General features: G+C 40.6%; 1 protein-coding gene across 1 annotated transcript in view; it reads left to right on the forward strand.

The window, feature by feature from the left end:
* The window catches only part of bltp1 (bridge-like lipid transfer protein family member 1), a 72537-nt gene that overhangs the window by 50141 nt on the left and 7125 nt on the right, over positions 1-15271 (forward strand). Inside the window, exons 63-82 of the mRNA XM_088303714.1 lie at positions 73-132; positions 266-492; positions 2172-2348; positions 2816-2946; positions 3127-3250; positions 3403-3515; positions 4776-4866; positions 5420-5467; positions 8104-8372; positions 8559-8774; positions 8930-9110; positions 9201-9381; positions 9655-9816; positions 9935-10074; positions 10177-10372; positions 10595-10795; positions 11820-11996; positions 12210-12347; positions 13272-13514; positions 14570-14723. Of these exons, the coding sequence (XP_088159840.1) occupies positions 73-132; positions 266-492; positions 2172-2348; positions 2816-2946; positions 3127-3250; positions 3403-3515; positions 4776-4866; positions 5420-5467; positions 8104-8372; positions 8559-8774; positions 8930-9110; positions 9201-9381; positions 9655-9816; positions 9935-10074; positions 10177-10372; positions 10595-10795; positions 11820-11996; positions 12210-12347; positions 13272-13514; positions 14570-14723 (3229 nt within the window). The remainder of the gene's footprint in view (positions 1-72; positions 133-265; positions 493-2171; positions 2349-2815; positions 2947-3126; positions 3251-3402; positions 3516-4775; positions 4867-5419; positions 5468-8103; positions 8373-8558; positions 8775-8929; positions 9111-9200; positions 9382-9654; positions 9817-9934; positions 10075-10176; positions 10373-10594; positions 10796-11819; positions 11997-12209; positions 12348-13271; positions 13515-14569; positions 14724-15271) is intronic.

Genomic DNA, 15271 nt, shown 5'->3' on the forward strand with positions numbered 1-15271 from the left:
ATGCACCCTATTATTCATCCGATCCTATGAAATATTCACAAGGATATACGTTTGTTTGTGATGAAAACTCAGGTATTGTCCCAGATGGCACATACGAAGTGTGTTCTCGGACCACGGGGCAACCATCTGCTGGCAAGTTGTACTCAATAAAAGATGGATCACGCGCCAGAATTCTTCAATCCTAATTAAGACTGAACAGAACTTTCTGAGTTTCTGATTAATTCCATCCTTGCTCTTGGCTTTTCTTTCCTTTTCAACAAATCAGAGAGTACTAGTGCTGGTACCTGGACCCTGAATGTGCTTTGGAAAATGTGTGGCATTGACGTTCACATGGATCCTAACATTGGCAAGCGCCTCAACGCCCTGGGGAATACGCTGACATCAATGACGGGAGAGGAAGATGTGGAAGACATCACCGACCTCAACTCTATCAACATGGTGGACCTGTCAGATGAAGATGAAGGTGACACCATGTCACCCACCATCCACATGGTTAGTAAATATCTGCTTTCTCTGAGTCCCCGCAAAGGTTGCTCTATCAGTCCCACCGTTGAGTCTAGACACTCTTTTATCTCAGTGTACGATGATATATCAGTATTTTGACAAGCACAATATCTCAATATGGCGATCGTAGGGGTGCACGATATAGGTAAAAAAGAGGAACTTCAAATTGTGTCTAGGCTATGTATGCTGTTTACATTGCTTAATGCAAACGGTAAGAGAGATACAGCATCTCGAGCTGTAATTGCATATACGTTTGTATCCACAGCTAATGTAGTCGCAATCTTTTTTCCAAAATTGTCCCAAACAAACGACTTGTGATATAGTCGCAAATGCAATTATGATGCGTGTAACCTGAATGTTAAGTGAATAACGAACATCATGTTAAGATTTACTTGCTGGCATAAAGTAATGTTACGGTGATGGCGGCGTTAGTGTCGTCTTGCTGTTTATTTCTTGGTCAATGGGACAGTGTGTGTGTGCATGTGTGTGTGTCTGCTCAAGTCAGCGAGTATTTTCTGAGAGTGTTGCGTGGCTTTACTTAGCTTTTCTTTAGCGTGCTTGTGGAGTATTTAAGTTTTCCTTGTAATCGATGAGATTTGTGTTGGAGCGTTGTCTGTGAATTGTTCTTCATGGCGACCATTTTGGAAAATCTTACACATTCCGACAAACGTCAGTCTTGTCAATCCCGAATCATTTGCAGGCTTGTGACATGGTAATGCGTCTGGTTATTAAATACTCATTGAGACACGTCAATTCTCAGTTTCCTAAATTTGAAACAATGCCATCTTCTGTTAGCTGGTCCGACAGAGTCATGTGACCGAATCCTCACTGTTGGTTCGTAAAAGGAAGGTTTATCACGTCCTCCTCGTTTAGCCAGCTATCCACACTGATTCGCCAAATGAAATTTCTAGATTTCCTCCCATGACGAACGGACTCGGTCATCTTTACTTTTCCAGACAGTAATAATCGGGTATATAATAATGTCGATGATAAATATTAACGGTTCATTTATTGCGAGTGGCAATGATGTGATGTCATCTTTAGTAGATGTCTCCATGAAATCAGGAGATTGAAAAGCCTCGCCTCATCTCCCCCAAATATTTGTACCTTCTCCCATGTGTTATACTTGACTACATAGTAAGTGACGTCGCCTCTTCTTCTGCGCCTGCGCATCAATTTAGGGTCGGTTTGGTTCACACACCAGTCTATGTAAATATGTAATAGTGTATGTAAAACTACAGTATTGTAGTTTTTATAGAAAGTTCACAATGGTAATGCTTTGTAATAGTTTTTTGACCTTGGTGCATCAGTCACACTTGGTTAAGCAAAGATTTGTATTTGGCAGTCCATCATAAGCGCAAAGCTTATTTTCGATCTTACGGTTCCAACATCAAAAAAATGTTGACACTTGTGCTTTCCCATGCCAAGACACGGAATTGTGATGACCTTATTGGCCACGCTCACCTGCTAGAAATAACTAGATGTGTGAAGCTGCCATACTGGACATGTGAAAAAATATTTCAATATTGTTAAACAGTTCCCAAATGCAATTCTTTCAATGCAGCAGCAATACATTTGTAGAAAACTAACCACACTTTACTTAAACAGAGCTTCTTTGGCAAATCTTTTTTTCTGTCCATCCATTTGTCCCTGCCATGTCCCTGCAGAGTCCAGAGAGCCAGTTCAGCCCACGGCTGACTTTAAAGAAACGTCTGGTAAACCACATCCTGGGCCTCAGTCCCAGACCCCAGAGTGTATCTGTCCCAGCGGACTACTTAAACTGGCCCTCTCCCCGCCTTCGAGCGGACAGTGCCCGTGCCCAAAGACCTCTCTCCTGGGCCTGTGTATGTAGTTAGCCGTAGTTTTAAATTCTTCTTTGGGCTGACTAAAGCGCTTCCAAGATGACCAACCTTTCTGCCACCGACTGCTGACCAATGAGGGTTACGGATTGAAAAAAATGCTGAGCAATGTCGTATATTCTGTTACGTGCTTCAAAGTAGCATTGCTTAGCATTTGTCCTTTCTGATCCCCCCTATTAAGACTTCATTCTGGGTGAAATTAAGTACATTTCTGTGCCAATCATGAGAAGGATTCTTCACTTTTTCTCTCTTTCACTGAGTGGAGTGGTGATGGTGGCAGTACCTTTATTGTATATAAAAATCAAATAAAATACTCAAGCCTGATTGAATTGTAACAAGACTAATAACACGCCTCAAATCACCTTCTGGGCACATACTGGACTTGTATTCCAAAGGGCTTTGCGGTGTGAATTGCTCCCATTATCAATGTGAACATTCCGTTCTCCCACCAGGAGTCAGTTGATCCCAGAAGGCAGATGGTCATGGGAAACCAGGTGATTGACGCGCGAGGCCGAAAGTTTACCAAGAGGGTGGTGGACATCAGAGAGCTGAACGAACAAGCCAAAGTCATTGATGACCTCAAGTAGGCATCGTACTTCAACACTTTATCAAGATTAGACCCGAGATACGTCATAGCCATTAGTAGAATGCTCATGAGCGTCTGTGACATAAACTTAATGTTTGCATTCCAACTAGAACAAACTATAGACGTATAACATGCCCTTCTTAAAGCGCTCACTCGGTGAAATTTCTGCATCCTTAGGAAATTGGGCGCAAGTGAGGGCACTATCAACCAGGAGATTCAGCGTTATCAACAGCTCGAGTCTGTGGCGGTCAATGACATCAGAAGAGATGTCAGAAAGAAGCTGCGGCGCTCCAGTATGAGGGTGAGACATCATCTGGCCTACTCTTTCGATTTGCTGCAGGTCTCACTTCACTGAGCCCCCCCAGAAAAACAAAAAACAAAAAAACACTTTCTTAAGAATGAGCATTGTGCGCGTCTCAGTTATACATTGACTTTATTTTTGTCTCTTTCCAGGCGGCCTCTCTAAAGGATAAGTGGGGTCTTGGCTACAAACCCAGCTACAACCGCTCCAAAAGCATCTCGGCAGCAGCAGGTCGACCACCTCTCAAAAGGATGGACAGACAGAGGTAATGAAAAGCAAGAGATGTCTTCAATCTGATGATGGAAATGACAAGGGGTTGCCCATGAGTAACTGTTGTATACTTTTTTCACATTTTTAAAAAAATAACGTTTTACATCTTGTAACCAATGCCTTCACCCACTTCGCAAGCTCAACTCCTTCAGAGGGAGCAAGCACGTTATCGGAACAAGTTTATAAGAGCCTTATCTTTACCTTTAATACAATCTTAACATTAAAGGATGAGATACGCTGCAGAAAATTGTGAACCTTGCCTCAAAAATAATTAGGAAGACACAAAAACAATTAAGCTTCATCTGTAAAGACGTACAGAAGAAAAAAAGCTATTAAGATAGCAAATGATTCCTCTCACCCGTGTTGAGTGGATTTGAAACGTGACTCTTCCCTTCCAGTTTCACTAACCAGCAGTTTGTTTAATTAGTAATTAAATGTGACCATTTAAATTGCACACAAGATACTTTGTCAGTATCTGTGATAATGGGCTTTTAGAAATGCACGGCCTGTATTAAAACCGTTTATATGTATAACTAGGGAAAGTCTCACTGGTCCACTTCCAAATATAAATGTTGCTATTGTTAACTTTAGAAGCACATTTGGCATTTTCGCTGGTCTCGAGAGAGGTTGCAAATGTCACTCGTGACAATGTCGCTAAGTTGGCATAACCGCAGACGCTTGTACTGTCGACAAGCGTGGACGTCGATAATAAAAACACTGCATGTTTTATTTTATTAATTCATGTGTTATTTTGACTTAATGAACAAACCAAGGGCTGGTCTCAGGCTGTGGTTGGGCTGGATGTGGCTGGTGGGTCTTGGCTGCGGTCTGCTTTCCATCACTCTGAAGCGTCACGTTTACATTGTTCTATACATGGTATGTCATTTCAAAAATGTTTACAAAAGCGGAAAATTAGCACCCCCCTCATCGCCTCGCCACGGTTTGCGTATCATGTGTGCCTCGGTTTTAGTCCTATTTAAAGAGGCAAGGCATGTCAAATCACATTGTGCGTGCTAAATTAATCTATTTACATATCGTGTACTTCTCCCACAACACACAAAACAGACTGCAAGGCAATATTGCCTGTTTATCTCAATCTTTTGTGTGCCCAATTAGTCGATCAGCTTTTTTGTATGAGCAGTCCAGGTTGTGCCTGTTCTTATCCGTACACACCTTTCATAAAAACGTTTATTTGGAATTTGCATATATGCATGATACTTTATAATTGTCTTTTATGCTGCTTTGCTGTGTTCAGTTCTAGAATTGGAGATTTGGATGACTTCCCTGATGTGCGTGTAGATGCGTCCTCTCCTGGACCGCGGGTCACTTTCAACATCCAGGATACGGTAACGTCATGTTATGTTCATAGTACACACCCCTAATATTCTGTGAAGTTAAGTTTGTCAGATATCTTTTGATTTTATAGCTATAGAGGATTTTGGAATGTGAATGCAAAGTGTTGCTGTTTCTAAGGAACTCTTGGACCGGGCATGAAGGTTTTCAGATATTCATTTGAATTACTTTATATATAATGTCCAAACAGAAAAGCTTAACATTGGACACAATTCGTTCACTGCAGAATTATTTTATATAAAAGTAGACTGGCATCTTTCAGCTGTCTTTAGGAGGTATTAAGAGCATAGCGTTAACGTAAAAGATTTAATTACAATGGGGCATGCACATGACCCTTGTCATCCTTCATTTCCATGTTTATGCGAGTACTACGTAAAATTTACATAATGGAATTACTAATGGTCATATATGATCGCACGATATACGTTTACTTTTAAATCTTTGAGCCCACACAACAGAACATTTTTTTCTCAATTTTGGATGAGCTGTTTGTTTATTTATTTATTTATTTTGACTTTTTTTGTTTAATTCAATATAAATAATCAGGCTTTGGAGTCTGCAATTGCACCTGGCAGTCCAGGAGGTGTATTCAAGGTATACTTTAAAAATTTACATTTTTACAAATAATAATACCAAAGCCTCACTGATTAATAAAGTACTTTGGTTTCCTCTTTTGCTCTGTGATTACTTTGATGCTGCTAGGATTTTTAAAATCCAAACAGGATGATGAAATAGTGGCTTCAGCAATCAGGATGGACTTAAGAAACATTTTTATGTTTGAACAATAGTATCAGTGGTTATGCATAACTTGCTATCATGCTAGTTTTGATTTATTCATGCAGCGCCCAAAGATCGGATTATTTATTTTCATTTATTCATGAATCAAATTATACTCCCAGTTCTGCAGTCAGTGTGTGGGATAGCAATTTTTCCATGGTGTTATGTGGATGAACTCTTAAAAAGGCAGAAATTATTATGCTTGTACAAAGTATCTTGTATGAAGTCATCATATTTTCATCCTGTCTTGGACGTCTTTAAAGATCCTAATTGGCGTTGCTACAAACTAATAATTGGCTGATTTCTGACAATAATTCTGCATGGTCAACATATCTACTACTACTACTCTGTCACACCCCAAAATACTCACGTACAGACGGCATACCAAAAAGTATAGCTGCCAGCATTGCAGTAAAAGAGAAAAATGTGATCACCTGGGGCCAAAGCTGCATTATCTCGCTGACATTCTTCCTTAAAGGTATCGAGGTATTAACTGTGACCTTCTGTGTTGTGCCGTGGAGCTGTATATTTTCTTGATAGTCAAAACTATTACATTTAAAAGTTGCCGCAGTTTTAGCATCTGCATCTAGCATGTTCAGACACTGACAGATGTCTCATCCGAAGTTTGCCCAAAATATTGCTAGAGCTGTTCCTTGTGACATTTTCGCACCTCATAATGCATTCATTGAAATCACATTTGCCATTCTTACTGTACTTTGCATTTTTTCGCCTCTTTCCCAGTTGGGGTGTCATGCCATCTTCATCTTCTTTCTCATACTGTCTCTGCAATTGCATTCTACAGAAAGTACATGAGCTCTGAGAACTGTTGCAGGATGGTCGTGTTCTGTCATTGGATGTCATTTGTGGCTCACTCTGGCTAAAAGTCCGCATGTCGCAAGGGTTAGTTTGCGCTCCTTATGATCTCCGTTTTCATATCCGAGCAGCCCAAAAATTGAAATTGTTTTTGAGTCACTTATATTCATACAAAGACTACAAAGTGCATCATTAGTTAATGTGTTTTTAGCCGGCTCACATAGTGAGCGCGTCTTGGGGAACAAGTCAAGTAGATGTCGCATATTTTGAGATTGTGCACATAATGCATTGACAGCATAAAATAATAACAATAATAATAATTATTATTAGTAGTAGTAGTTTTATTATTAGTATAATAATAATAATCATCATTGTTCAGATTCAATTCAATATTCAGATAACCAGAGAAATAAGTAAAGATGTGACTACAGGGCTGCCAAACGGTTGCTTAACCCACCGTACCTAATAATAGAAATTCAAATGTTAAAATGGGGTCAGGACAGCGTCGTCTAATTGTAACAGAAATATAGATTTAATCATCAGTTCCAGAATGTTTTTTTTCTTAACAAGTTTATTTTTAATTTAATGTAAATCACTTCTTGTTATTTCATGAAGCGTTGCTACAGATGGTACGCCACGCCATTGACGTGTGTCACAAATCACAAAAAATCACGCTACGCTGTTAAACGTGCAGTTGAAAAGACGATTGTGATTGGTCCTTCCACAGCCTGTCCCTGTCTGTACCAAAACCTGAAACATTTTTTTTCTCAATTAGAGATTTCACCCTTGCAATGTAACTTCAATAATTGTTGAGGTGTTTCCATGAAAATATATGCAATTTTAAAGGGAAGTACGTGTAGAATTTGAAAACATGAATAACTTATTTGCACTTTTTAACCCCTAAGGATCATTTAGCCAGAGCTGATCACATTTGTTAAGTCCGTAATTTTGTGTATGTTGTGTAAAATAATTAACAATTCCGCCTCTTGTGGGTGGAGGGGTTGTTCGTCTAATTAACAGAACTCTACCTCCTTCGTTGTGTGGCTTTCTTGTAAGGTTAGGTATCAATTATCAATTTCAACTCTGATTTTTGTTTGATCTCATTGTTTCCCCAAGTTTCAGCTATGAGTCCATTTTTGAAGGGAGAGTGACCAAAAAATGAGATGATTAGAGAAGTCCGTGTCATACTGTTCTTGATATTCCTTACTGATAATTATGTATTGCACGAAGTCCTCATATTTGGTGCTCCCCATGGCAAAATATTTTAGCAGTTTTCAAGATTTGTATAGGAGCAAACAGCAGTTCTGTTGTCACTTGTTTCTGTGCTGCTCACAACTAAACACAACTAAATAAATAAAGTATAACAACCCCATTTTATCCTAGCAGCAACTCCAAGTATAATAACATTCCTTCGAAAGAAGCCAAACATGCTGCTGTTTGTTAATTTCTCAATTAAAATTCTGAATAAATGGGCCCTATATTAATGAGCAAATCTCAGTTTGAGTCTTCTCGTATCACTTCTTAGCTGTGGCATCAACTTCATCGTCGCATCATCTTATCTGCTGCGTCCTACTCGGGGCGCTTTGTAGCAACAGAAACTGTGTCCAACTGAGTCTTTGACTTTCTGATCTTGTGTGAAGTTTCCTGAGGAGTCAGAGATGGACCTGTTGTCAGTCACCATTGACGAGCCATCCCATCCTCATGATCAGCACCATCTTCATTCTTCATCCACAATTGGAGACCAGAGCTCTGTTTTCAGTGCTCCTTGCACCCCTGCTGTTCTCTCACCCACAATTCCCTTACAGCATGATGACATGCAGCGAGATGACCTGTCCTCATCTTCCTCCGAAGATTCCGAAAAGGAGGATGAGTTTGAACGCGAGAGACCCCTGAGCTATCGGAGGCCTTTGTACGTGTTTTCTTTTTTTATCCCCCTCTTTTAGTCTTCATTATTTGGCTTAGTGTTACCCAACTTGCATTCCAATTATGTGAATTGCATAGCGTCTGAAAATACTGATAAAAAAAATGATTTATAATTTCTCATTTTGTGTCAAGACTTGGCTATTCTTGACCCATTTGGCGCTTTCCGTTTTAGCCAAGCTTCTAACAGGAAGTCATCAGGCTTTTCGGCTGTGAGTCAGTTGTTCAGCGAACGTTGGCCGAGCACACCTGCCAATCGGAGCTTCGGCGGCACAACAACAGAAAGAAACATCGACTTTGAACTGGATGTTCGTGTGGAAATAGACAGCGGGAAGTGTGTTCTTCACCAGAGTACTCAGCAACCTGAGCATGAAGACATTTCATTCAGGAGGTACAGTGAAAGTCACTTTGCATTATTTTGTTTTTGTTGCTCTTCTTGAATACAAAAACATTTTCCTATATGATTCAAATTTGAAAAAAATAAATAAAAATGACGATAGTAGTGAAAGTTTCATATGACCGCCGTCTTCCCTCTGGGTTTTATAGGAGCTGTGATCGCAGCCTCAGGAGTCTAGACCAGGAATCGCCTCCAAAGAAGAAAAAATTGCAGCCCACATACACATCCACGACCCATCTTCTCGCTGGAAAGAAATGTCCCTCTTCATTGCAGACCAAATCAAATGACCTTGAGACCACAGTTTTCTACATTCCGGGAGTGGACGTAAAGGTCGGCTTCTCCCTCAGTGATTCCAAATGTATTCTGTTTGTCTTAGTTTTGACATTGTGAATTATTAATCCTCCTTTTCCCTCATTCCAGTTGCACTATAACTCCAAGACCCTGAAGACTGAATCCCCTAACGCCTCGCGTGGATCCTCGCTTCCGCGCACACTCTCCAAAGAGTCAAAGCTGTATGGTATGAAAGATAATGGTCCTCCCAATGCTGTCCAAAGCCAGACTAACTCGCTCCTACCTCCCCCGCTCCCACCTATCCCATCAGGTATACTAAGAGTTCCCTCATTCTTAGTTGCATGCCCTACTGTCATCCCGCACCTCTGACACTCAAGTGCCACGCATTTCTGTGCTACATCCATCTGGATGAAATTATTGATTCCAGGCTTTAATCCATCACTCGCCTTTGATGAAATGGGCACATGCAAATAAGATAGACGCAACTTCTGTTGGAGTTGACCTCTCTTTTTTTAAATACATATACAGTAACTGATGTCCATATGTGACTTTTCAGTTAATTAACAACCGTGTGTGTCTGTAGCCAAAGGTAAAAGCAGCGGAGGGGTGAAAACGGCCAAGCTGTATGCCTGGGTAGCCCTCCAGACTCTGCCGGAGGAAATGGTCATCAGCCCTTGTCTTCTTGATTTCTTGGAGAAAGCACTGGAAACCATTCCGATCACTCCAGTGGAACGAAGCTATGCAGGTTGCTTTCCCCGAGTGTGATACCATACGCATTCGGTTGCCGCCTCATTCTCATTACCGCTCATATCGGACGGATTAGGTTCTTTATCTTTGCGCTTGTCTTTGTGTTGGCGCTACAGCTGTTGTTGCCCCGGAAGAGGATATGGGCCAGTTTGACACGGTGGAGCCACTCGAGGAATCGGCCACTTCCCTGGTTTCTTCTTCGACGTCGTCTTATTCTTCTTTTCCTGTGGATGTGGTTGTCTATGTCAGAGTTCAGGTACGAGCCAACACACTGAATTCCATTTATTCCACCATTATTTAGTATAAAAATCCAGATATGAAGGAGATTCTCTGTCACATTCACTGTGAGTGTCTTTAGCCTTCTCAGATCCGCTTCAGCTGCCTGCCCATGTCCAGAGTTGAATGTATGCTCAAACTGCCGTCTTTGGACCTGGTCTTCTCATCTAATCGTGGTGAATTAGAGATCCCAACTGGGGCTCATCCTAATGATGGGTCACACCCACCCTCCTCCACTCCACCTGGGCAGCACATCCCCAAACTACCTCCTTGCAAAGGTCTGAGAAGGGCTACTTATATTTTAAAAAAAATATGCAACAAATGTGGTGGTGTTAGGAGCACCAGAACAGATTTAATGGCAGTTCTGAGTGGGAAAAATATATAATTATGAGCAAATGAAATTTTGAAGTCAAAGCACCACTGTGTCTGTTCATTTTTCCCATTAGTGATAGTGACCGTATAAAATGTCTTGATTATTTCTGCTCTCTTCCTATCTCTAGCCTCTCCATTACTGGGCAGCCCTCTGGGCAGAAGCCGCCACAGCAGTAGCCAGTCAGACCTCACTGGAGGCCCAAGTAACTCCTCGGGCCTCAGCTTCACTGCCTGCATGTCTGACTTCTCCCTCTATGTCTTCCACCCCTATGGCGCCGGAAAACAGAAGTCTGCTGTCACAGGCCTGCCCCCGGGCCCAAGTCCATTAGGTAATGTTTATAATAACAATGGTAATAGTGATGATAATAAAAAGAAATATTATGTTGTTGTGGAGATGCTCGTCTGCTTCCTGGCTACTGTCAAGGTGCCCTTGACCAAGACACTGCCTCTACCCGTCCACCTCAAAACGGTATAGCAAGCAGTGTTGCACCTTTCAATCTAAGGTCGCCCCTTGTATGCCAGCATATGTGTATTCCTTTCTGTTTGTGAGTATGTATAGCAAAGTGTACATTTAATTTCTCTTTGAGGGTTTATAATCATTCTGTTTGAAAAAAAAGGGGGGGGGCGCGTTTTGTACATTGCTTTAATTATGGTGAGGGAATCCAAATTTTTGATATGATGAAGGAGAGTGTTCCCAAGCCCAAAGGAATGAGCGTCAGAAGGCTCTCTACCTCATGATGATCAGACATTCGCGGGGTTGGATCAATTAGATTGCTGAGAAAGGCCTTAGAGAGCGAGTCGATGCGATAATACCCAGGAGGTTTGTGAAATACTGAGAGGCAAGGTTATAGATGGTGTTGAATGTGGAGCAGAATCTTTTCATGTTATGATGTGTAATTTTGCAGCCATTGAAGTAGCCAGTAGCTGTCGGGCAGGAGTGAGGTGACTGGTGAGGGGATCTTGAGATTACGTGAGCAGCGCAGTGTTGGACTAATTGCTATTTTCTGATGGATTTTCTTTTTTTCTTTTCAGTAAGCGAGTGAGTCACTTTGATCAAGTTGGGATGCAATTATGAATAATGTTAGCAGCATTGCTGAGTGAGAGAAATGGACTAGCGTGAACAATCGAATTAAAAAAATGTTGTTTTAAAAAATACATGGCCTTTAGATTATGAACAGAACAGGACCAAGAACCGAGCCTTGTGAAATACCAGAGAATGAGATATGAGGTGAACCAGTTAAATGTGTCAATGTCAGGTAAATCCTTTCCTTTTAGTTTTCTCATGCAGCCTGTGTAGGAAATTGCCTTGTGTCCGGATTATGTTTGTAATAACTGCACTCATTTGTCCTGAAGGTACAGTAGATGAGGAGCCAGCGTCTGTGACAGGAAGAAAGGACTCGCTAAGCATAAACTTGGAGTTTGTTAAAGTCAGCTTATCAAGGATGAGGCGTACGGGAGGCCCGACATTTATTGAAAGCTTCATTCCCGGTAAAGGTGGTAAAATGGACACCACTCTCATCAATATCTCAGGTAGGTTGTGGGCTCTCTTAGAATAGAGCGTAACAGAATATTTTAAATGTGATTGTCACAGTTATCATACTAGTCAGTTGTTTGGGATCTTGTGCTTTCGGTATGCAGTGTTCAAAAGTACCGACTAGAAGTATCCATCCATCCATCTGTAATTAGGTTTTTTATAAATTTTTTTTAGCAATTCATTTTTAATAGTTATATTTTCTCTGCTAGCTGTTTGTGATATTGGCTCAGCTTCCTTCAAGTATGACATGAGACGATTGAGTGAGATTCTGGCCTTCCCAAGAGCCTGGTACCGCCGAAGTATTGCCAGACGCCTCTTCCTTGGAGACCAGACCATCAACTTGCCAGGTATCTTGTCTGGGTTTTTTTAATGGCTATGTGTTGGGGGAGGTTAATTTCACATCACACTGGAGTCAACTTTGCTTCTGGTGGTTTGAGGCTATTTTAACCGCTTTGAATTTGTTCAGCAAAGACATACTAGAAGTTGAGTAATATAAAAGAATACAACCATTTGTTGCAGGTTTTTTTAAAGGCCTGAGCAGCTATTTCTGGGAGGTCCCTGTATCTGGAGATGTTATCTATTCATTATTCGAAATGTAGGGGTGCTGGAGCCTATCCCATCCAGATCTGTAGAAGTTATGATAGTTATTCACAATAAAATGCATTTTTGAGGGCTTAAATGTGCCTGAAAACCCAGAATAATTTGAATGCACATCTAGCCTTGCGAAAAAATTAGCTATTTTAAAATTGTCATCCACGATTGCAAGAAAAGGTTCTGTAGCACCTCCTAGACGCGTTTCACACAGCCCTATCCTGGTCGCACCCCAAGATGTACAATAAAATCAGCAGAAGCTACATCCTTAAATGAACAGATACTGTGCAATGATTTTTTTTTTTAACGTGCAATTTTGGCCCAATTTTTTTACAGTCATACTTTAGTGACCTTTCCCTATAGATGTAATTTAATGGACTTCACACTTGATTTGTATCATCTCATGACCAGGGACATAAAAAGCCAGCGAACGAGCTCAAGTCATACGATACGACAGGTGTGGGACATCAAATGCTTAATAACTAGGGGTGTGACCATACATCTATTTATTAATTATTAATGTTTGAACTTTGAGTGTTTAAACAGAGAGAAATGTAAGAAATTGTTCATGCCTATCCATGACCGATTCTCACCAACATTATTTTCCACATTGCTATCGTCCACATTTCCGAGGCTGTTCTTTACTTAACACATCTTGACCTTTACCTTGCTTCATTCAGCCTCTGGCCCTGCCACCCCTGACTCGTCTGAAAACATGACTCAGCATCTGTCTCCTGAATCCAGCCGCAAAGCCTACTGGAGGACCTGGGATGGCAGCACAGGGACTCACATGCCTCAGTCCCCCAACGTTTTCTCTGAGCACACCACAGGAAGTAACATGTCCCCAGGTGGCCTTGGCCACCTTAAGTCCCCTGCACCTGGACGCACCAGAAGTGTGTCAGATTCGTCTGCACCGAGAAGAGGTGCTCTTACACTCTGAACCTCAAAAGCAATTTAAGCACATAAAATGAGCTGGGCAATTTGGAAAAAAAATCTGGAAAGATGATCACGATGTAGGCCATTTTATATCACGATAACCAAATACCATAATATAGTTTCAGATATTCTATCAAAAAAAAAAAAACATACAACACACTGCTACTTTACATTTTCTCAATTGATTTTAAAGTGACATTATCAAATGAGCAATGCATCCAGTGGTGCTGCTATATAAAAACAACACATGTTAACAGAAGCCCAAGAAGCCTGCACATTTTTGCAGAAATGTAGATATGAATCAAAATAGGAGGAATTAAAAACATATTTGACAGAAATTGATTAAAAAAAAACATCTGTACTGCACAAATCTCAAAAGTCAAAATTAAAAACAAAACAAAACAAAAAGCACATTTGTAATAATAGATACATTCAATATACTATATTCATAATTTTTCTGTATTCGCTCATCCTCAATATCTAAGCCACTCCTCGTATGGGACGCTGTAACATTTTTTGTTCAGCCTTGTGTGTAGCATTATTTTGTCTTAATTTTCTCTCCAGATACTTGTTAAATTGCCTGCCGTTTTGCAGTTGAAAGTTTGATATGCTCCATTTTAACGCGGTTCCAGTGAGACCTCTGTGAAGTATATTCCGTCACCCAACTCTTTATTTTGGTCTCTCATGATAAAATTAGCTGGTTATCTTAGCAATTCGCATAGCTTCTCCGGCTTTCCCTCTCTCAATTACATACTTTTTGCTCTGAGCTCAAAACTGTGACTTTTTCAACCAAAAATGGCGCATAGGTTCGGAAATCTGCGATTAACTCATTCATTGCCATTGACGAGTATAGTCGTCAAATAGTACATTTCCTTTATCTGGGCTGGTCGTGAATGAGTTAAGTGAATGTGCAGGTAATAAACCCTGACTATAGATTGAAACACTGTTTCAGCAAAGACAATATTTGATCAAGTGACAACTGCAATTTGAATATAATTCGATCCTCCACTTACCTCACTTGTCTTTTGACATTTTCTCCCAGATTCAGTGACAAAAACATCCACTCCTTCATTTAGTAAAAATGGGAAAGCAGCAGGGCAACAGGGGGCGCCATGGGAGACACTGGTGGTGTTTGCCATCAACTTGAAACAGCTCACGGTTCAAATGAACATGAGCAACGTCATGGGAAATAACACGTAAGCTGTTAATCTTTCCTTTCCCTTCTTAAGGAAGAGATGATGAAGTGCTCTGTCTGTCTACATGAAATGATGTCTGTCTTTTCCACTGCCTTCTACTTTCAATTCTTTATTCAGTGTAGCTTTGTGAGATGTTATGTCAGAGTAGATTGTCAGTCAGACAGGTTTTGGCTATCCACCAGGGTTGGGAGTGTTACTTAAAAATGTAGTCCGATACGGTTAGTAGTTACTCGGTCATTAATGCGATCCTTGTTCCATAACAAAAGTATTTTAACTTGATTACTTTCACTTCCATTCCGATTACGCAATACCAAATATGCTGATAAAGGCAAAAGAAACAGAGTATAAATAGATAGTTATCTAATTGCCTGTTTTTTTTTCTTGTTTTATAAATTTATAATAAAAGCGTTTAGACAGAAAGATGCATTCAAATAATTTGCCTTTAGTCATGTGATGGATGTCTATCCCAGCGGTACAGTAATTATTATTACTGCAGTAATATTGACAACGGCAATAGGCCTCAACTTGAATCTGACATGCCTGAGCTA

Source organism: Idiotropiscis lumnitzeri, chromosome 1 (genome assembly GCF_059441095.1).
Source record: "Idiotropiscis lumnitzeri isolate Australia: NSW breed Sydney's pygmy pipehorse chromosome 1, RoL_Ilum_1.0, whole genome shotgun sequence".
NCBI lineage: Eukaryota > Metazoa > Chordata > Actinopteri > Syngnathiformes > Syngnathidae > Idiotropiscis > Idiotropiscis lumnitzeri.